General features: G+C 40.4%; 1 protein-coding gene across 13 annotated transcripts in view; it reads left to right on the top strand.

Annotated features, from left to right (window-relative positions):
- The window catches only part of PTPRM (protein tyrosine phosphatase receptor type M), a 453,822-nt gene extending 437,126 nt beyond the window's left edge, over window positions 1-16,696 (top strand). For all 13 annotated transcript variants that reach the window (XM_032122179.1, XM_032122255.1, XM_032122222.1 and 10 more), the window contains 7 exons: window positions 77-226; window positions 695-868; window positions 3,635-3,766; window positions 6,848-6,973; window positions 8,756-8,919; window positions 11,379-11,514; window positions 15,797-16,696. In XM_032122179.1, coding sequence (XP_031978070.1) covers window positions 77-226; window positions 695-868; window positions 3,635-3,766; window positions 6,848-6,973; window positions 8,756-8,919; window positions 11,379-11,514; window positions 15,797-15,850 — 936 coding nt within the window. In that variant the 3' untranslated portion in view covers window positions 15,851-16,696. The remainder of the gene's footprint in view (window positions 1-76; window positions 227-694; window positions 869-3,634; window positions 3,767-6,847; window positions 6,974-8,755; window positions 8,920-11,378; window positions 11,515-15,796) is intronic.
- Window positions 16,697-23,240: the final 6,544 nt, after the last annotated feature.

Raw genomic sequence — 23,240 nt, 5'->3', positions numbered from 1 at the left:
TTCTGGTTTATTTACCGAAATACTAATGCTCTATGCACTCTATGTCAGTAACTATCTATTTTAATTGCTTTACCAGGAACAGTATGTATTCATCCATGATGCTATCCTGGAAGCCTGTCTTTGCGGGGACACATCTATTCCAGCTTCTCAAGTTAGGTCTGCTTACTATGAAATGAATAAACTGGATCCTCAAACAAACTCAAGCCAGATCAAAGAAGAATTTAGGGTAAGTAGTGGCTAGCATTGCCTAGAAGCCATAGAGTTCAGCCATACTAAAGACTTCTGCTTAAGTGTTTATAGCCATATGAATTTTGTAACAGGTCTAGGAGAGAAAGACTGCAAAAAAGGGGAAAATAACATGTCACTCATCTCTACTGAGTTATGCTGAATCATAAAATAATGCAGTGGGGTAGTAGTAAAGTATTCTTTTTGCTGAAGGGAAGTATGTCGATTCCTTCCACTGTCCTTTCTCCAGAAGGCAGGCTACTCTGCAGCTGTCTTTGAGGTTATTTTTCATAATCTTATGCTTCCAGGATTTCTCTGCTTCCAAACCTGCTGACTGTGATGTGTTTTCATCTCTCTGCATATTGATTCCCACTGAAACTGAATGCTGAGCTGATCTATCCTTCAATATTTTGGGTTGCTTTCACTGCTGTGTTAATTTTTCTGTTGCATTGTTTACTCTCTCTGAAAGACTTTAAATATGGTGACTCCGACGCTGCGCGTAGAAGACTGCAGCATCGCGCTTTTGCCGCGAAACCATGAAAAGAATCGCTGCATGGATGTGCTGCCTCCAGACAGATGCCTGCCTTTCCTCATCACGATAGATGGGGAAAGCAGTAACTACATCAATGCTGCACTGATGGATGTAAGTCTCCACCACATCATTAATACTAAAAAGGCAATAAGCAGCCCTCCAAACTGAGCCATGCTAGAAAATGGAGTCAGCATAAGAAGACTGAAATCCTTCTAGCTTGTTTTGTTTTCCAGAAGCATGGCACAAAATCTTTAAACTCCCAAGTACATTTGGGATCACACATATGTTATGTCACAGCCAAGGTTCCAAAGCCATGCTCAGAGAGCAATTCAGGGAGTTTTGATAAATTAAATCTATCTGGATTTCTCCCTAGTGCTTGAATTTTTAACCATCTGGCCTAGGAAAACAAGAGTTACCTATTAAGAGACTCAGGCAGTTAAATAGAATAATAAGGTTTGCAGCAATATTTCAGTTCCCTTTGTTTATAATTTGAATAGTAATTAACAAAAAAAATAATTGTCTGTCAACACAAGATAGTACACAAGCCATTACTTCAGCCTTCCCGTTTATTTCTGTTTGAATGAATGGTTCCTCTTCATGTGTGTGTGGAGTTTTTTTCCAAATGCATCTATGGCAATTCTAATCCTTGTAATAGAACAACAGTAAAAAGACACTTAAAGTGCCTTTACAGTCTGTAGATATTTATAGCCTATTTTTGACGATTTACAGCTATAGTCATTACGGTTGTCAAACACATAAACAACAAGAAAACAGAGGTTAGTAAGGAAGGAACACATTGTAAATGGCCTTTTTAAAAAGTGAAGCTAGAGTAATAACAGTTTATAGCAGTTTTTTCATTTTTTTCCTTACAAGTTCTCAAAGCCTATTCCTAAAATAAGCCCAAGTTCAAAACACTCCTGTGAAAATGTAGGAAAATGTATCTTTGTGTTTATCTGTGTAGAGAAACTGAGAACAGAAGTGTAAGTGACTTGTCTAGGTTCTCACAGTAGGTCAATGACATTTCATATTAGAACAGAGCTTCCTTAATCTGCAGTTTGCCACTGTGCCATTACATTGTCTTCTTTCCTGGAGACTTCGGTACTGTTTTGTTCTGTGAGTTAAGTAATGCTCAGAAAGAGCAGTGCCTTAATACTTGCTTTGAAGATGCTTCCCTTCTTCACTATTGAAACAATGGTCTACATACAGAACTGTATGTGGGCAAAAGGCTCCAAGGGAGGAGGTGATATGGGTTGCTTTCCACCTGAAGCACCTTAGCCAGCCTTCTGCGGCATTCCTGCACTGGTGGACAAGAGCAGACATTTGTCCATCCCTCTAAACACTCAATCTCCAAGAAGCAAGATGAAGTGTTTCCCCCTCTCTACTTGCACCAGTTAATTCAGTTGAGGTGCTGTTGAATCACCTCATGTAAGCCTTCAGAGCTCACTTCAAGAAAAGGGGTAGCAAGCATAATTTTCATTATTCAGTATCAGAATGAGTTTGAGAAGTTTTCCCAAAAAAACTTCTGAGGCTTCTAACTGACTGAGTAATGGAGACCCCTTTGGATATCTCTCATCTGCATGAAAGTTGCAGCAAGACAGGACCAGTAGGATAGAAAGCAGCTGCCTGATGTACCAGCATCATGATGTACCTGCTGGTTGCAGTGTGCTGAAACAAAGAACCAAAGTTTTGTGTGTCCACGTCTGTACCCAAAACACGGTGGATTCATTTTCCGTGGTCTCCTCGGTGACTGTCTCTGAAAGAGCGATCATAGAATCGTAGAATATCCTGAGTTGGAAGGAATCCACAAAGATCACAGAATTGCTAGGGTTGGAAGAGACCTCTGGAGATCATGTGGTCTGGCCCCCCTGCCAAGGCAGGGTCACCCTCTGCAGGCAACACAGGAATGTGTCCAGATGGGTTTTGAATGTCTCCAGAGAGGGAGACTCCATGACCTCCCTGGACAGCCTGTTCCAGTGCTCTGCCACCCTCAGTGTAAAGAAGTTCTTCCTCACCTTGATGTTGGAACTTCTTGTGTTTTACCTTATGGCCATTGCTCCTTGTCCTGCCACTGGGCACCACAAAGAGTCTGGCACCACCCTCTTGGCACCTGCCAAGTCAAAGTCCAAATCCTGGCCCTGCACAGGACAGCCCAGGAATCACACCATGTGCCTGCAGTAGCCAATCCGATGGGATCTCTGTCGTGGCACAAATGCTTCAGTTCAAGGCATGTAGAGTCTTCCCCGCCCTCCTTAATGGCACCCCCTCCCATTGACTGCTCCAGTGTGGCCACAGTAGCTTTCCAGGCTCAGAAGGAGGCAAGTGAAAGTACTGTCTTGAGATCCACAGTGGAAAAGTTCCAGAAAACATCTCAGTCAGTGACATACTCTGCTATTAAAAGAAACAAAGAGCACTGAAATTTATCCCCTGGGTATCCTCACTGCTGTCAGATAGACCAGAATTTCGACATTATTTCTGAAGAATAACTAGATATTTCCTTTCACAGGCATCATTCAAATTTAGAGCTAAATGCAAACAGCCAAGATTAATCTGTCCATTAACAGCTCAAAACAAACCTGTTGCTCAAAACCTCGTAGGAGTTGCATTGGAAGCAAAAACCTCTGATGATTTTACTCTATGCCTGTGGCACGAAATACATTTTAGAAATATAACATCTGCAGAAGTTATATCCTGCCCAAATACAGTTTATTAACTTTGAAGCATATAAGATCTCAGGAAAGAGCTGAAAACAGTATATTAATTATACACAAAATAGAAATAATGCTTTCAGTCCTGAAGTTTTGGGGCTATGACTGACATTCTGCTAAATGGATTTTTATCTCTTACCATTCTTCTCATCATCTTGTTACTTCTTTTCAGAGCTACAAGCAACCATCAGCTTTTATAGTTACGCAGCATCCCTTACCAAATACTGTCAAAGATTTCTGGAGACTGGTCCTAGATTATCACTGCACTTCAATAGTTATGTTGAATGATGTGGATCCTGCACAAGTAAGTCCAGAAAAACGCTTCATTCAAAAGAGGAGTGCTAGTGCCTCAGCATTTCAGAACAGCCTTAGGATGTAATTAGTTTTGTAAAACAACATTAAATACTTAGACACTAAAACATTGATTTGTAGCTTGCAGATACACATAGGGAACGCGGAATAAATCAGACTATCAGCAGCTTCTCCACCAAAATGTTAGTGCACACACACATAAGTGCATGCACCTATAATTTATTCTAAGAGAACACATTTTGGGAAGAGCTGCTAAAACCCAAAAATTACGATTGTAGAATTCTGACTCAAGTCTGAGAGATGCTAATAATGGCCAAAATAATAAACAGAAGCCAACAGATGTTCATTAGCCTGCCTGAAACAAGTCAATGACCTCAGTCTCCTTACCAGGGAATAGGTGTTCCCAGGGTGAAAAACTGGGTTGTGTGTTGCACAAAATGATGTTGTCATTAGCAAGGAGATAGGAACTAAACTAGGAGAGAGGAACTAAAGATTGGAGACTAAGCATCCTTTGGAAGAGAAAAGAGGGCAACAAAATGTGTAGAGGAATGTAATTACCTTACAAAAGAGTTGCACATGCTGTACATGTTGGTCAGAAAATTGGAAAACCGAACCTACTGGTTGGCAGTTTAATCACTAGGATTAATCACTAAGTGTCCCAGAGCCTGGCTCACAACTGCACAATTCCAAGTTCTTACAAACATCATTTCCTTAATTCCAACAAACTGCACCAGCCCTCTGCTGGAAGAATATGGTGGTAATCTGGATTCTTAATAAGTAAATATTTCTTAATTATTGGTTAAGAGAAATGGTAATTTTTTATAGCAGACTGCATGTCATTTTTATTTTCAAAATGATCAAGAATCGTTATAGCTTTGTTAAGTATTGCATATACTTAAAAAATGTTTACTCTTCTTTTTAACATGTAGAATTTGTTTTTAAAAAATACTAATCTTCTGTTCAGTCTTTCAAAGGAACATGTAGGAATTCCACACACTGTTTTAAAGACCAAATTTCTGATTCTAAGCCCTGTGCTGTCTACAGGGAGGAAAAATAGAAATGAAAGACAAAACTTTTATTCATGAATCTAAGATTATTTTCTGAGTGAATAAGGAAAGACTCAAGGGAGTCAGGCTGTTAGGGCCTGCTGAACAGAGTTTTTTTTAATTTGTTGGCTGTGTTTTGAATTTACAATAGGGCATGGCTATTCCAAGCATTTATTAGCCTCACAGGATTTAACAGCTATTGGGATATGCAGTTAATGCACCTGCCTCTGCAGTATGTTAAACCTTTTACCTCTTAATGCGAGTAACAATCTTTTCATTAGGAATAAATCTCAAAACCCTCAGAGCAAACAGAAGGGGAGAGAGGGCAAAGCTTATTAAAAACATGCATTACATTCAGATTTATTAATAATTACTGTTATCATTATTATTTATGTATATATGAAGTGTTTACAGTTCTGTTTAGATATTACCATTTATGTGGATTGTTATGCTCTATTGGGAAATGAAATTCAACCCTTCACAGTAACTCTGACTTGAAGAGAGTCGCTAGCATCACTTGCATGCAAAATGTGCAGACTTAAATGCTTGTGGTTTCTTTAGGACTTGAAAATCTTAGCTTCCTAAAACAGCCCCAGCAAACAGCTCTGCTTATTATCATTTAACCATTTTTCAGAGATGTGTTAGAACAGTACTCCTATGTATTTGAAAGATGTGTACTAAACTGTGCACATGTTAAATGATCTGAGCGCTGGCATTTGCACCAGTTGTATGCATTGCGTTTGGCTGTCCTGTACACCAGCATATTTCATAATAACAATTTGTGTAAGATTTAGACAATATTTAGAAAGCAGTTGTCTCAGCAGACCAAATCATAGGGAGGGGTTAAAAAAAATGAAAATATATTTTCCTGCTTGAAATTTCTGGGTTTAACTTGTTAAAGTGATCTCCTGCAAATCAGACCCTGTTTTCTGTTTTAATTGATGTAGTAAATGATTATGTTTTCCTAAAATGTAGTCATCTCTAAACAGCTTCGTTGAGGACTAAGAGTTATAAGAAATGCAAAACAACATCTGGAGTAAATGTGATTTGTCAGCTCAGCTCTGGATCACCAACAGCAATGCAGCAGAATGAAGACCACAGCTGTTTTACTGAACGAAATAAAAAGTTCCAAATATGACATCAATGCTTCTGCAAGCAAACAAAATTTCATGAGTTCATATTTAATTTTGGTGAATGCTTACAAAAGCTACATGCTCAAACTGCTCTAAATATCCATGGCAAAAAAAAATTACTAGGATTTTCATGAAAAAAATGGACAGGCAGATTCTAGCTTCAAAAACCTCCTTGCAAAGTGTTGATTTTCTCTTTAAAGTGTTAGCACAGATGATAATTGGTTCCTGGATTAAGCCATTGTCATATTACTAGCCAGTAAAACCATGCAAGATAATAGTAATTTTACTTTGTGATCTGTAGATACGTAGAAGTAATGTTTTCTGAGAACTGAAGAAAGCATAATTAATATTTTCAGGTGTCACTAATAAGATGAAATTAAGCAGTTATTGAAAGTTTAAAGCAATGCTGATATTAGCCGATATCATCAGTCACGGGTGAAACATGTGAAAGTTAAATCCTGAGTTTTGAGAATTGATCTACCCTTCGTAGTACAAATCACACATTCTAATGCAGCTTGAGTTATTAGCAACTATTCAGGGCAGTTGGAGATACCAGGCCTTTGGTCTTTAGCCTGTCTCCAAGATATTTGTCAGCCTTTCCCTGTCTTGTCATAATGTATTGTAGAATTAACATTGAGTGTCAGAAGTGTTTTACTCCAGATACCAGACACTGGAAGTACAGCAGCAAGAAACGGCATGTTCAGGTACATGAAAAGGCATTATGAAAGCAGAGTGCTCGAAACCAAACTTGGTACATCATGTATTTTATAAAGATACCATGCAAGAATTCTAGTAGTACATGTATCACAAATTAAAATACAGAAAAGTATGCTGAGGCAGCATGAACGCCAAGGTGATCTAACTGTGTTCTTTTTTGTCCATGGTCTTCTATAGCTCTGTCCTCAGTACTGGCCAGAAAATGGAGTGCACCGGCACGGTCCTATTCAGGTGGAGTTTGTATCGGCTGACTTAGAAGAAGACATCATCAGCCGGATATTCCGAATTTATAATGCTGCCAGAGTAAGGATGCTATTTGCAAAACAGTTTTGTCTCAGTAGATGAGTCTACTCAAAGCAAAGAAATGAAAGCTAAACTCACATACAACCATTTTCATTTTTCAGCTTATGTATTTGAAAGCGGTGGTGCAATACTGAGTCACACCACAATCAGTGAGGAAAAAAAAGCCTTCTATGTGTAATATAAGTAAAAAATATTTTAATATGTATCTCAAGTGTGTTAAATGCAAATGAAATAAATGCAGTATTCAGGCTGTATGATAGCCAAAAAATGCTGAAATCAGTGCTGTTTTCAATAGTTTGAAATTAGCCATCCTGCATATTTGTATTCTGTGTCATGTGAAAAAAGCTGTGCATCAACACTAGGCATGTTTTCCAATAGCAGTCCCAGCCTTTTAGTGAAGATTCTGTCCCACTAGCCACATTTCATAACATGTAACCACTTCAGAGGGGCAAGTAGGTTGTCCTTGTATTCAGCTTTATGCTCCCATGAAGTTGACAGAAGACTAAACGAGGCATGTCTTTCAAGCTGAGTGGAAAAAAGATTCCACCAGAGGCCAGACATCTCTTCCCATCCATGGAGCCTTTGCAGTGGCCTGGTATCAACAACCAAAAAGCTGTAGCTAGGAATAAGCAGCACTCCCTTCAGAAAAAATCAAGAACTTCCCTGAGACCTGGTGGCTGGCAGGACAGGGAAAGACACCAAAAACATGTTAATACCCAAACAGGGAAGCAGATTGTAAAGCTTCAAGGTACTTGTTTAATACTGTGAAGGCCTGATGTTTGCAGTAAATGTGGCAATGTAAAAAACACAGCCTCCAGCAGTGTTAGTGTGACCTTCGCAGGCGCTGGGTCTGGCTGATCTGCTTTGGGAAGAGGGGCCATCAGCTGGAAGAAACTGGACAGGAAATCAGTAGATTCCAGATTTTGACATAAAGTACACAAAACCAATTGCAGAACACATCTAATGCTGCACCCAGTTTGGTTTATTCCCATATCGTGTTAATCTTACACCCTCTCTATTAACTCTTACTCTAGAGAATAAAATGTAATGTCAATGTTTCTGCATGTTGTTCATTTTAAGCATGGCACTCAAATGCCCTCACTTTGCACAGATGTGGCAAACTCTAGGCTACAAAACCAGTTTTCATGTGCATGTTTATTATGCCCGTCTCAAAGGGCTGTAGTTTTCTGCCACTATCACTTGTTCTATACTCCTTTTTTATTTTAAATCACCATAAAGCAACTGTTTAGTAACGTTTCACCAGAGGGGTTCTGACTGCTGCAGTAGAACACAATAAAATAAAATGTAGTTAGATATATTTATAAGCCAGAAACATCTGAGGGTTCCATTTGGTTTTTTTCATGTTTCCTGCTTCAAAATATCTTGAGAGGTTTTGACCTTTCTTGTAAAAAAAGGACAGAAACACATAAACATTCTTAAAAATACTGAGACATATATGAAAACAGTATATAACTGAAGTTGTGTTGCAGCTCTGTCTTTGCTACCAAGTTCCTTCTATCATATTAATTAATTATTTGCTTGATGATGCAGATGTACTATTGCTATATTTTAGCCTATTTGTATGGCACTCCGTTTAAAAACTATTGTTCTGATAACTCCACTGGAAATTAAAAGTCATAAATCCTCAAGGGCAGTTGAAATTACATTAGCAGTTTGTCAGCAATCATCTGCATGAACAGCTTCCCTCACTGATGCATGTATCTAAATTATGTGCCAAAAAAAATACTGTTGTTTTCCCTGGTTTTGCCTGAATCTCCACAGCCCCAGGACGGCTATCGGATGGTGCAGCAGTTCCAGTTCCTGGGATGGCCCATGTACAGGGACACTCCAGTTTCGAAACGCTCCTTCTTGAAGCTCATCCGCCAGGTGGATAAGTGGCAGGAGGAGTACAACGGGGGAGAGGGACGCACAGTTGTACATTGCTTGTAAGTACTGGAAACAGAAGGGAGAAATAAGGGAATACTGTCACAGAATTTGTGCCAGGCTTTGAAAGATTTGTGACGAGGTGAAGAGGCATCTGTCTAATCTGGAACTGAATAAATAATACAACTGCTCATTTAAAAGCTCTGAATGCAAAAGGAATTGTGTAATTTTAATGTAGATTCATGAGTTTCCCCATCTGTCCTTTCTTAGAGCCGTATGAAAAGATGATGGGTTCGAGTTAACTCTATTTTATATAAAAATGTCCAGTGACTCTTGCAAATGGGAAAGTTGCATATTTATTCACAGTAAATCAAAAATGTGCCTTCAGAACAATGTACCTTTTATTTCTGCAGATAAGGACCATAGAAATAAGTAGTTTTGGAGGGGTGATTCATTTTCCAGACATAAAGCACAGGAGTAAAAGTGGTGTGATAGACCAGTTACGATGACCCTGTAATTGCCTTACCTTTCTCTAATAATGGTATATATTTTTTTCCTCCTGTGACTTTGGGCTCTGTAGATAGAAAAATGCTGCTAGCAAGGATTTTCTTGCTATTTTCTAAGTCCGTGAGAGACTTTTCTCTCTCACAGAAGAGGTAGCAGTTATGTAAACAACCAGCCCACCTGCAACCTTGAAAAGTCTTGGTTATGGTATAGTAGAAAAATATTTTGACAATGGATGTTTTAGGATTTTAGCCAATCACCCCAAGGGGTGGCTGATCCTTTCTCCAATTAGACTATGAACAAAAAAGTCTATAAAAGAGTTTGTAAAATAATTAAATCAATCAATCTTGCTGCACAATTCCTGCCTGCTGGATCTTCTCTCCTCCTCCTCCCTATGGCTGCGGGACACGGTGATAGACCGTAGGGCCCAGGCCTGCGGTAATATTGCTCCACTTACGCAGATTCTCATCCACTCTGCCACCATCCTTCTTTTGAGATGGCTTAATACTTGCATGTGCTGTTTGCCCTCAGAAGTAGCTGATCTTTTGAGGCTGAGTCTTCAGCAGTTGAAGTTGTATTCCTCTTCCTCTAAACGTCCGTTTAAAGATGTTGCCATGATGGAGAAGGGACATGCCAACAGGAAAACTGTGTTCAGAAGTTGGGACCCCGTGTTAGAATGATGGAGGAAAATCTAAGAGTATATTAATAATTCCCACTATCACTGACCTTGAACAAGTCATTGCTCTTCAGTTTCCCCATCTCTAGTATGGGGATAATAATACTTTCATCAAAGGAGCATTGTGCAGTGTGATTAATTAATGTTTTGAGATCTTTAGCTGAAAAGACCCTTTTGAAGTGCAAATTACTGTTATCTCTGAGGTGGCTGATGATATTAAATAGTTGTGCAACATCACACATGCGTCACTTCCAGGCAGTAAAGAAAGAAAAAGCTCTAATATAATCCTTTTAAATTACTTTATTTTAATTAAAATTCTCAAACAGTCCCACAGTATCAGGCACTGTTTTGGCAGCAGAGAGCATTCTTTTCATAGTGCCTGGATGTGACAGATGTGCAGTGTTGTATCTTCCTTTGAAAATCAACCATTTGCATAGCTGGTTTGAAAGACCTGCTACCTAACTAGTCTCCACTCTGGTAATTATTAAGGTTTATTATTTTCAGTGAAGCACAGCCTAAAGATTCTGATTAGAGTAAGTGTAGAAATAATGGAGTTTCCAGAAAGAAAGAGATTTTCTTGAAGATTAAAAATAACCAGGGATAAAGTATTATTAAATATTGTATTTGATCATGTATATGAACATTTGTGCGTGGCTTCTTTGTTAGCAATTCACTTCGGGTTCTCATCCTCTGATACTGTGGGTGGAGGGGGAAAGCATCTGCCTTTAAAAGCATGCCTTGCCAGGCAGCCAGCCCCTCTTCCTGCTGCCAGGAGCTGAGATCATCAGCCAGGGGAGCATGGTAGCACCACCCAGTGCCATACCAAGTGTGCAGCCACAGGACTCCCACAAATGAGACTTCTGGTGCTTTTGTGGTTCCTCCGAAATGCCTTTGCATCCAGGAGGAAAGCACCAGGATCCAGAATAAAAGAACTCAAAGATTCACTTGCTCTGTTGCATTTCCAGGCCTGATGCTCACTGCAGCCATGTGTGTTTACAATGCAAAGCGGTGTTTAACTGAAACTAGAAGTATTTTATCCTTATTTTAGCATCCTCTTTGTTCCATCTCCAGTGCACACTGAAGGGTTGTGCGAAACTCAGCCATTCAATTCCCTCCAGGCTGTCAGACTGCTGACTTCTGAATCATAGCTTTGAGATTTTTCAGCGTGCTAATTCCAATTAAAAATCATCTTTTGCCTAGAATTCAGCAGCCCTTGGGGCCAGGGATGTTCTGTGGTTTCTCCCTGCTGGAACTCAAGCCTTCTGGAGCCATCCCTGTTGCTGTACAAACTTGTGCCACAGAGTCCATTGTAACTGAGCCATTTTATCACTTTCACTGCAGGAATGGAGGTGGCCGCAGTGGGACATTTTGTGCAATCAGTATTGTTTGTGAAATGCTTCGACATCAGAGGGCTGTTGATGTGTTCCATGCTGTGAAGACACTGAGGAATAATAAGCCTAACATGGTGGACCTTCTGGTATGTGATTTTTAACTGCACCATTAAATAGAAAATGTTCTTTTTCTCAGAAGACTCAGTAAGATTTCCAGGATTTGCAGTGGGAGTTGTTCACAAAGCAAGCAAGTCATTTTCAAAGGGGATAATGAAGTCACTTCACTTGTAAGAGTATTTTTACACTGCTTTCTTCCCAAGGAGACTTTGTCTCTGTTCGTTTGAATTTTTTAAGAGTTTTAAACTTTCAGATGAACATCCTTATTAATTTTCTTTTCTAGCAGGCTGAACTAAGTGGAGAGCAGCCCTTGCATGGTAGAAATAATAGTTATGTAAAATTAAATGCCAGATTTTCAAATTATATATTTTATAAATAGCTTAATCGCCTAATATTTATCAAAGCCATGAATTTCAGTTTGACACCCAGAATATTGCATTTAATTATGGTTGCTCTATCTCATAGAAAGATTAAAGAAGCTCAGAAACAAGGGGCCATGTGCAATTATTTTCCTAGAGAGTGTTTTATGAGCTTTTTTCCTAAGTGGAGAAGTGCTGAAGTGCCAGCTGCTATGCCAGAAGAGCTGCAGAACAGCTTAAACCAGCAGGTTCTTACACTCCAGTGCGTAGTTTTGTACTTGGAGATGGGTGTAGTGTGATACCCTGTTCTGAAGCCTGGGCTATAAAAGACACTGTTTTACAACATCCTGCTGCAGAGGTGGCTGCTTAAGAGGCAGCTGCATTTGATTTAATATCACAGGCAGGAGGAAGCAGCATCTGGGCATTTTCAGGGATTGAGCCGATTTTGCAATCTCTGGTTAAACAAGTTGGGGTCACTTCAGCAACTTTTCCATAGCACGCCTGGGGTGAGGCAGAAGACATCTCACTGAGCTGGTCCAGCCTCCTGTAATTTTAGGAGAGGACCCCTCAGATGAGCTGAGTGTGACACACTGGAGAATAGGCAGAAGGAGGGAGGCTTTCACGTACAGGTGAAGGCAAGTAGGGAGGGATATCCATCTCCCCACCACATGGATGGCTGTGCCTCCTCTCTCCTGTGGGAGAATGGTTCCCATCACATCCCCCATCACAGTGCTCTCTGCTAGCCTGCCTCTGAAGTCCCACACCCTCTCCTAGGCCCAGCTCTGGCCAGATATGTGGAAGAAGGCCAGATGTTGTCAGCTATGCAAAGCAGGGAGGGAGTTCATGAGCAGCGCCACAGGGCCGTGAGCCAGCAGTGTGGAACTGTGAGTCTTGTATGTGAGAAACTATCAGACTTCCACAGTGGTGGGAAGGAGCAGCTTGGTTGGCTTCTTTTCCTCTAGTTTATATTCTCAGGAGGAGAATCATCATGCTGAGAACCATACATTTTTATTTCCTAGATATTAAGAAAAACGTCCTACTACTTCATTCACGTAGTATAGTTTGGACAGGGATTTGGCAGGCCTGCTGTTCTCTGTTCTCCTAGAGCCTAAGTCCACAGAACTCACTGATCTCTTACTCATTTATTTTATAGAAATAAAAAGAAAATCACTAATGTAGATGTACAGTTAAAGAAAAAGCTCTCTATAAATTCCCATTTGTGACAGTTCTCCAGGTTTGTCAGGCAGTTGTGTCCATTTTTCAGCACAGAATTTTTTTAATCGAAAAAGCTAAATGTATTATTTTAGATATAAAAGTACCTTTTAGTAAATTGAGAGTGGTATTGGGAATGCCTGGAAGGCATGGGAAGGCCTTGTAGAGCCTTTTTTTATTAGGAAATTTCAAAGCACTTGTGAAGGAAATTAGTATTGTTTTCCTTATTTTACAGGCAGAGGAATGAAGGCAAGGGACAATCAGGATTTTTCCCATTATCACATAGTGCACTGACTGAGCAGAGTTAGAACAACATCTCTTCAGTCTAGCTCTGCCACCTCATAGGAACAAATATTTGAATTAGGCAGGTTTCAATTTCCATGTAGATTGCTTCATGGTGAAAGGGAATTGGGACACTTGAGTTCTTTTCCTGGTCTTGTTACTGACTTCATCCTTTATGACCTTTCTTATATGAACGTGTCTTTGCCTCAGTTTCTCTATCTGAAAAATTAGAACAATAACATTCATCTACCTTGTAAAATTTTATGGCAAAAAATTAAATGCTCTAAATCATTACATTATTTCACAAAAATAGTTTTAAGACTGCTTTGTCAATATGTATTGTGCATTTTCTGACTAGATACAAGGCAGTCTTTACCACTCACTTAGAGATTCATCTCTTAATTGCATTGAAACCTTTGGTTTTCCTCCAAGTGTAAAAGTCTGAATGCCACATCCATACAGTATGGAAATCTATGCAATTTTTCAACCATCATACACAGGTAGCACATGGTATCGCAAAATCTCTATTACGGAATGCCCAAAGCATTTGGTGATAAATGTTACTGGGCCTACCCACAGGTGTCCTAGAAAATAAATTTAAATATAACCTCTCTGAAGCTAGATAGTCTAAAGAGACTTTTTATTATCCACTATCAAGTGAATAATAAAAATGTCCAAAGGACACCAGTGAGTGAACACAGTAAGAAATAATCTATTTCTGCCCTTTAAGACAGGTATTTGGTTTACTGAAAATGACAGTTATTCTGCTGGATCAGTAAATCAGCATAAAGTGAGAATGGAGGAGTAGAAATGGATGAATGGCTGATCTCTTATTTTGATCTATTACGTAGTTAGAGAATAATTTCCATTTATTTAGAAACATATATGTAATAAAAGCAGAAAAGGAATTTACATAATACTCTGTTCTTTCCTTTCTTCTTTTTTTAAATTCTTTTCTCATTCTGAAGAAGACACAAGCAGTTTAGGGAACCTTGCAGGACTTTAAACCCTCACATACAACTCATTCATCACTTAGGTTATATGTGCACCGAAGACTTGTTTTCTTTTGACATGACATTTCTCAACAAAATAACTTGAAAGTGGTCCATGCTTGTTAATAGCTTTTGATTTTATTAATAGTATATGGTCTTTTGCATATTAAGTGGACTCTCTTCGCAGCTAAAATGTGACCCAAAATCACAAGTACAGGCCAAAAAAGTTAATCCTTTAAAATGGTGTTGCTTCAGTGAAAAGAGAATATATCTGAAGATCTTCCTACTCGTGATGTTGGGGAAGGCTTAGTGCTGTCAGCTTGTTAAATCTGTTGTTTTTTCCTAAATGACAATATGTGCTTAGTTATCTTTTATTAATTGATTAAAGTCATAAGCAAAAGAGGCATTTCAGTATCAGAAATAGTCATAAAAGTGGCAGGTGTTTCCAAATTGAATTTTCAGAAGCCAGAGCCCTTAGATTCAGGGAACCTGCACCTACTATTTCTTTCAGCTCTTTTTTTCATTTAAATATTTGTAGTATTTTTAAGTATTGCGAGTAGCAAGAATGGAAACAGGAGAGGGGTATGGGTGCACATAAAACTGGGAAGTTGTCAGTGACTGCACCATTTAAAGTTTCAGAGTGGGCAAAGGTCAGTCAAAAACATCTGTCCTCCCCATTCCACTGAAGATGTGAAAGGGGCCAAGTCATGACCCTTTGTCCCCGAAGATGCAGAGTGGGTTTGCATCCCTCAGGAAGGGGATTTCCCTGGGACTTGCTCTGTTTCCAAGCAGTTGCAAGTAAAACCAGCAGGTCTGTGTTTGGAGCACAGGGCTGGCACGTGAAAACTTGGTCTGGTTAACAGGAAAACTGTTAAGAGCCTAAATGGAGTGTCACTGCCAGTTGCTAAAAATTAATTGGAATTAATCCAATTAGTTTAGCTCAGGCCTGATCTCACAAGGCTATTGCACAGTCTTGTGGGTTGGGTCTGGGCTGCAGATAGAGGACCAGCAGTAAGCAGCTCTTGCCCTGAAATGTAGCAAGTGCATGAATGACATTAACATGAAAGTTGCAATCTGGGAAGTACTAAACACTGGGTCTATTTTAAGATACACATTTCCAGGGAGGAATTTCAATAACTCCAATTCTGATAAAGTGCTACATGAGCATTTTGACAGATGACAGAAGGGTTGCAAGTCAATTTGCTTATGTGCAGTCAGTTTTTCTCATACAAGTGTATTAGAGCAGCTAAATACTCATCTAACATGAGCAGTACCATAAGTTACTATGTCTAGAGTCCATTGTCAGGTTAATATAAAGATTTTCTTATCTGAATATAAATTGGATTTGCAAACTGGTTCCCACTGACAACAGCTGGTAGTAAATAATTTTAACAGAAGAGAATTATTGACCCCCTTAATTAAGTTTCTTCAATAACTGACTTTGTGGTTTTCTTTTGATTTTTCAGGATCAATACAAATTCTGCTACGAAGTGGCTTTAGAATACTTGAATTCTGGCTGATTGTGTAAACAGCACAGACAAAGCTCCTCCTTTCACCACCACAAACAAAGCAAGTCACTTCATGATGTCTGTGTAAATGAGATGAAGACTTCTCAGTGTTATGCTTATACTGCTTTGTATAATTGGCTCTTTTTAAGAGCCCCAAAAGATGTTTATAAAACCGCTTGCACTGCCCAATTCCCACTCTAAAGCTGCTGCTTGGCACCCCTGTGAGCCTACACCGAACCACGTGGCAGTCCTTGAACACCGTATTCATACTCAGCCGTTCATGTGGTGAAGCAGCATAGTCCTCTGGTAAATAAGAGAGCACAATTATATTCTTATGAAGGAATTTGTACTTTTTCTGTTACATTTCGTTGCCTGTGATTCTCAGTTCTTGTCACAGCCTAGTGTACATTTCTGTTCTGTGGAGAATGCTGTCTGGCATTTTGATAATATATGATTTTAGTTATATTTGTATTCTAACACGTGCATAATAAACGAATCATATGTACCTTATCTGAACTAACAGAAAGACATGTACCAAATCATGTTAACTTTGTTGAGTTGTAATTTCTATCCACTTTGTACCATTTCAGAGAGAGAATCTTGATAGAAATGCAGTTAGAAAATGCAAAAGAAAGGATGCTCAGATTAATATATCCAAAGCTTTTTCATTTGTTTATATTGTAAATATTTTTTGATTTCATCAAATTATTTATTCATTAAAATGATTTTTTTTGGTGAAGCACAGTGAGTGACAATCATTTTTATTAAGCCCTGGAAATGCTTACTGTATGATAGTGTAAACATTTGTTTACCTTGTATGGATTCTCAGCTCAATAAATAATTACATACATGATAAAATCTTGTTTAATTTAATATCTCTTGGCATCTGAGTGCCTTCAACTAAGCCTCTTTTCAGATTAAATCTAGTAAATAACTGAGCTATCTCCAGTGAGTGTTTATTGTGTGATCCCATGTTGATCCAGCCAATAGCAAGGTCATAGAATCACAGTCATAGGATGGTTTGGGTTGGAAGGGACCTTAAAGATCATCTCGTTCCAACTCCGCCTGCCATGGGCAGGGACACGTTTCACTAGACCAGGTTGCTCCAGCCTGGCCTTGAACACTTCCAGGGATGGGGCATTCACAGTTTTTCTGGGCAACCTGTTCCAGTGCCTTAAAAGTGAAACATTCTTCCTAATACCTAATCTAAATCAGCTCTTTCTCAGTTTTAATCCATTCCCTCTTGTCCTGTCATTACAGCCCCTTGTAAGAAGTCCATCATCTTTCTTGTAGTCTCCCTTCAGGTACTAGAGGGTTGCAATTAGGTCACCCTGAAGCCATCTCTTCTCCAGGCTGAACAAACCCAGTTCTCTCAGCCTTTGCTTGGTGGCCTCCTCTGGGCCTCTGCTCCAGCAGGTCGATGTCCTTCCTTTGCTGGGGACCCTGGAGCTGGATGCAGCTCACCAGAGTGGAGTAAGATGTGCCGTGCCAGTATATGAAAGAGGTGAATTGTATACTTAAAAATGCACTTGCACAAATGCAGAACCTGAAAGATGCCCTGCTCTGAAGAAGAGATGGTGTTGTGCTGGCAGTACTCTGTCTTGTCACAGCAACCCTGTGCAGCCCTGGGCATTCCCTGCCATTCCCTCTGGGCCTGCTGCTGTGGAAGGGGTGATGATGCACTTGTTCTTGAGATGCATGACTGCTATGAGGGGCATGTAATTCCTTCTGTTAAAGATGTTAAAGATACCAATACTAGAATGGCTGGTGGGGAAGTTACTAAAAAAAATGGTGAAACTGCTCCGTTACTAGAGCTGTTGTCAGTACTGCCAGTGGACAGGTTTACACCATTAAAGCTTCTGAAAATGGCTGTACTAACCTTCCATGGTGTTTGGGTGGTTCTCCTTTCTACAAAGCACTGACCAATGTCTGGATATGCTGGGAATAGCCTTTGTTGCAGCAACAAAGCAGCAGAAACGGGGAATGAGAGCACTTTGCTGAGCCATCTGCTGGAACTGCAGAACATTTTTTCACCCAGAAGATATTGCAGGCAGAGCAACTGCTCAATACTGAAGCCTTCCAAAGCTTTATGGGAAACCCAATTCAAGGATGTGGCCGACTGCGCGGTATTTCAGCTCTTAAATGATCCTGCCATCTGGAATGGGGGCAGTATCTATATAAATGTATCAGTCAACCTGTTTTGAGAACCTCTAAATCTAACAGATCTAGCTTGGACAGAATGACTCACAGCTTGTCAGCTCCCAGTTCAAAACCACTCTAAAATTCAGATCTGAACACATGAAGATAGGTTTCCTCTGCATCTGGAAAGCATCTCTTTTAAAGTGTAACTGGCCATTGCTGTAAATTGAACAGAGGTACAGAAAAACTGAGGAAATACAGTTCCAGTCCTGAGAAGAATGATGGTCCTTGGATAAACCTTGTAGCACTTCAGCCTGTTGCAGAATGTGCTCTTACTCATTTTAAAACCCTGGTGTTAGGAAACAAAATCCAAACCTCTAACATCATATTCCTCACAACCAGCTTGACAGGCCAGGTATGCCAGCCAAGCATGCTTCTTTGTAATAATTATGGGACCATAAAAAGTTGGGTTCTGTGATCTATCCATTGAAATATGCATGGACACATCCCATGTTACAAAAAGCTTAAGTAAGATACGTGTGCCAAAGGAGCTCTTGGACAGAAGGTGATGCTGGCAATGTGATCCCAAACGTGAAATGCAGCAATAATCATGGATATCTCTCCCAAGGACAGAGATTGCCAATGTTAGCCAGACATTATTTCAGCTGCTGCACTCATGCAGACATACTTTGCACAGGTAGGCCTTGGAGGCCAGGGGGTGTAAGGAGACAAGGAAGAAAGAGTTCTGCAGTGTTTCTTCTTGTTTTACTGATATTACTCTTTTTTCCCCTAATTCTTCTGACAAAGAGTTTATGTTGCAGAGTCTGTCTAATGTTGTTCCAAAAGGCATTCTGTGAACTTCAATGCCATAAAACGGGAGCCAGCCAAAGAAAGCACAGCAAGCAGCTTTGTGTCCTCGCTCTCATACTACAGCTCTCAATCAATACAAATTGTAGAGAAATCCAGGCTTAGGCAGAACAGTATTTTGCCAAGAAGAAAACACAGATGAGGACTTCAGATGAAGCTGATCACGTGGTTGGAGCACCTCTCCGATGAGGAAAGGCTGAGAGAGCTGGGGTTGTTCTCTGGAGAAGAGAAGGCTCCGGGGGGACCTCATTGAAGCTTTTCAGGACTTCAGGGTGGTCTACAGGAAAGATGGTGACAGACTTTGTAGCCTGGCCTGTTGCAATATAATGGGGGGTAATGGTTTTAAACTGAAAGAGGGTCAATTTAGATTAGATATAAGGAAGGAATTTTTTCCAATGAGGATAGGAAAACACTGGAACAGGTTTCCCAGAGAGGTGGTAGATGCCCCATTCCTGGAAACATTCAAGGATGGGATGGATGAGCTTCTGAGCAACTTGTATCTAGTGGAAGGTGTCCCAGCCCATGGCAGCAGGGTTGGACTAGTGCATTCCAACCCACACCATTCATTCAGGAGTTAGGAACAGAGGAAATACAAGGAATCAGAAAGGAGAAGGAAGATATGAACATGGGGGACTGATATTCAAGAACTCTGAAAGTTATCTGGAGGGTGCCATTTTAGAGGAGACAACAGAGAGAAAACAGCAGTGACAGCCATTTTAAGTGTTCATAATCCAACCTCCCTTTTCAGAAGAAAGTTGCATAAATGCAAGCCCAGTAAAACTGCAAAACTTTGAGAGACATCAGTCCTAGTCTGGAACAGAGGGAGGGATGTTTTCTTCAGTGCCCAGTATATAAGAGGTATATAAATGAATAAAGAGGTACTTTAAATGGTTTGCCATCTGTATCACCAAACTCATCATCTCTCCAGGACTTGAGTTAGGTGAGTTTTGCTAAACTATTCTGAAAGAGCAGCAGTGGGGATTGTGAGAGAGGTGATGGCATGCAGGTAATCTGTATCTTTATAACAGCAATGCTTCTGACAGCTTCCTGGGCTTCTTTATCAGCAAAATGAGTCTGTCCCTGGCAGGATAGCTTCATGGAGTACTAACAGCTTAAGGTCTACAACTAGTAAGATGAAAAAATAAAATACAGGAAAACTTCTTACCCAGATCTACGTAGTGTGTTTCCAGAAGTTGTCTGTGCCACAAAGACTTGATGTGACGGTGCAATGCAGTATCAAGACTGTCTTCATCCAGGGTTTCTCCTTTATCTGCTTCTGGCTCATCTTTAATAATCTCTGAAATGTTTTCTTTTTATTTCACTGTATGTGGGTGTGTCCCCAGATCCAACTGCTTACTGTATGTGCCCTTTCGCAGTTCTTTAGTAACATGTAGCAAAGGCACAAACAGACTTTTGTTCTTGGAGGTGTGGCAATGGAGATAAATTGACACTTCCAGCAACAGCTGTTCCAAGTGTCTTCCTTTGGGAAGGCCTGGAGAAACTGTAATGGCAGTAGCAAACCTAAAGCTTTTGGCATTACTCACTCAAACGCTGAGCAGGATCATCTGCTGAGTCTCCTTTCATGGTTGTTTTAAGTCTTGTCTCTTCTCCCCCCACCCCGTCCCCCATATCAAGGATGCCTAAAGGAAAGTAAGTGAATTTAAAGTTTACTTGAGGTTTTACAGCCTCATTACTTTTCTGATTCAAAAGTTACTGGGTTGCTCTGCCTCCAAAGTAGCTTCTTAAAGCACTTGTGTATCAGCCTTCAGAGGCAGCAAGTTATATAGGCAGATCACTGTAACAGAATGATTCACCATATCATTTTAGATTTATTGGTTTTACACTTGGAGCCTTGTTCTACAAAATTTTAGCATCCCATTTCTCATGCCAGACACAGGGCTTTATTAAAAGAAAAATTAAATCAGGAATAGAAAAAAATTTACAGTTTAGGTGTGTGATGCTTGTTAGGGAAGACAGTGACCACTCAGTTTTGGGGCACCAGTATCAGTAAAACCCAACAGACCATGTGAAAAAGAATGCTGTTTCTAATGGAGCTCATCTTTTTTGGTTGGTTTTTGTAGCTTTGTCTATATGGTGAAATTACAAACTGATGGGTCATTTGCATTGCCTCAGCCATTCGCATGCTCTGCCTGGGGGAGCTTTCCATACACCACTGGCATGAGGTAGTTTGTTCTGCACACCCCTGCTCAGCAAGCCAGCATTCCCCTTTAGCATCCTAGCCCACTGTAATGGGAAAACCCTTCTGAAGCCTTGTAAACCTTTTGCAAACTGCAATAAACAGCAGCAGCAAAATGCCTTTTTCACTCCTGCTGCTATTTCTAAGCAGACTTCTCTGTGGAAGGCTGAAAAGGCAGCTCCTGCCCTGGTTATTTCTCCAGACTCACCTGATCTGCTTCAAGCCTGAAAGCCACTTCCTGCTGCCCACAACTCCTCCAGTCTGTCTCTCCAGCTCCTCACACAGTCTTGGGGCAAGGCTGGCACATCTCCACCTGCAGGGGCCCTCCTGGAAGATGTAGTGCCCTCTTGGTGCTCCCTCTTCCCTTCCAGTCCTGTCACCACAGCATGAGCTGTTCTTTCTCAGTAATATGACTTGAGAAAGGTGGAAGGAAGATTTGAGGCTGGAAGAGGTTGGGGTCTACGAACACTCTACCATGATTTTTTTTTTAATATTGCTGTTAGGATTCAATGTACAAAGGCACAGAGAAGGTGGGCCTTGGATATGAAGAGTGAGAATGATACTTGCTGTAGCTTGTCTGAGGGAATATGTCAGGGGAGATTAACATCTCACATTCAGTGACAGTCTTTCCAAGCAATGATATTTTTACTTCTGAAACTCTTGTAATGATGTGGTTTTAGTAGCAGCTAGAAGATTTTTAATTGTATCTCTAGAGTTGTGATATTTCTAGCAATTGAGTTTTTTTGTGATGATGTGCTCGGGGGTCACAATTAAAGCCTAAGTATCTTTCATGCTAGACATACATTAATACTGCTGCCAGGCCTGAGTAAATGCAATCAGAACTCCCAGTCCTACAAACACTGATATTAATATCCTCTTGTCTAGTCCAACGTACACAAAAAAATCAATCTGATGCTCACACACATTATGCATATATGAGTTCATCAGTCCTTGTGCATGTCCTGTCATGATGCTATATTGAGTCTGCCTGGGATGAAGTTCATTTTCTTTGTAGCAACCCATATGGTGCAGTGTTTTGTATTTGTGATAAAACAGTGTTGGCAGCACACCAATATTTTAGCTACTGCTGATCAGTGTTTGCACAGCATCAAGACCTTCTCTGGTTCTCACTCTACCCCAGCAAGCAGCCTGGTGGTGGTGAGGACCAGACAGAGTGGGAGGGAACACAGCTGGGACAGATGAGCTCCACTGGCCAAAGACAGGGTGTCCCATACCACACACATCATCACACTCAGCAACAAGATGGGGATGAACAAGGGGGAAGCAGTTTCTGGGAGACTGGCTGAGCATTGTTCTGTCTGTGGGAGGTCGTGGGTGAATGCTTTTGCATTAATTGTTTGGGGCCTTTTTTCCCCCTTTCTTCTTCCACTTTCCTTCACTTATTAAACTCTCTTTATGTCGACCCACGTTACCATGCTTTTGCTCTTGCTGTTCTCTGGAAGGACTGTGCAAGTGTCTAAGTGGAGACTTAGCTGTTGGCTGGTGTCCATCCACCACAGCACATAAAGGTTTGTAGGACTAAGGTCTACAGACATCAGTCAACAATATGCCTCAACAAAAAACTTTAAATAGGAACTTACTTGTCCTAAAATGAATAGGGTTGCTTAGGTGCTCAAAATTAAGCATGATGTATGTCATTAAGAACACATTTTTAAAATTAACCTAAAAAGATGGAGCAGATTGGCCCACTCATTCAAAGTGATAAAACCATGGAATTTAATTGTGTGTGGCAGAAAATTTGTGGCAGACGTTTGGCCCTCTCTATCTGTACAGTATTCAGTCCATTTTAAGCGATGTCTATAACCAGCACTTAGTACAACAAAAAATCCTCTGCTAGTCCTTTTGGTATGTCATGAATGAATGTTACAAGTGCAGCAGAGCCCTTCCTGAGAGCTTCCAAGCCTGCACAACAGTAGATGCTGTACAAGGAGGTGGCATTTGCCCCTGATGAGTTGCTCCCCCAGACACTATTAATTTCAGATAACTCAGAAGGCAGAGCACCATGCTGGATCACATACTTAACCCTCCTTTCACACATGAGGTTAGTAATGACAGCCTCTGAAGAGACACTGGTATCTATGCAATCTCGTTACTCTCTGTATTTGTAACCCTTAGAAGTTGAGCTGAATGCCTAGAGAACTAACCTGCTGTTGTGTCCCCTTGAAATTCTGATTTATG

The sequence above is a fragment of the Corvus moneduloides genome, chromosome 1, assembly GCF_009650955.1.
Source record: "Corvus moneduloides isolate bCorMon1 chromosome 1, bCorMon1.pri, whole genome shotgun sequence".
NCBI lineage: Eukaryota > Metazoa > Chordata > Aves > Passeriformes > Corvidae > Corvus > Corvus moneduloides.
The sequence above is the reverse complement of the archived record's forward strand: the minus strand, read 5'-3'. Positions and strand labels throughout refer to the sequence as shown.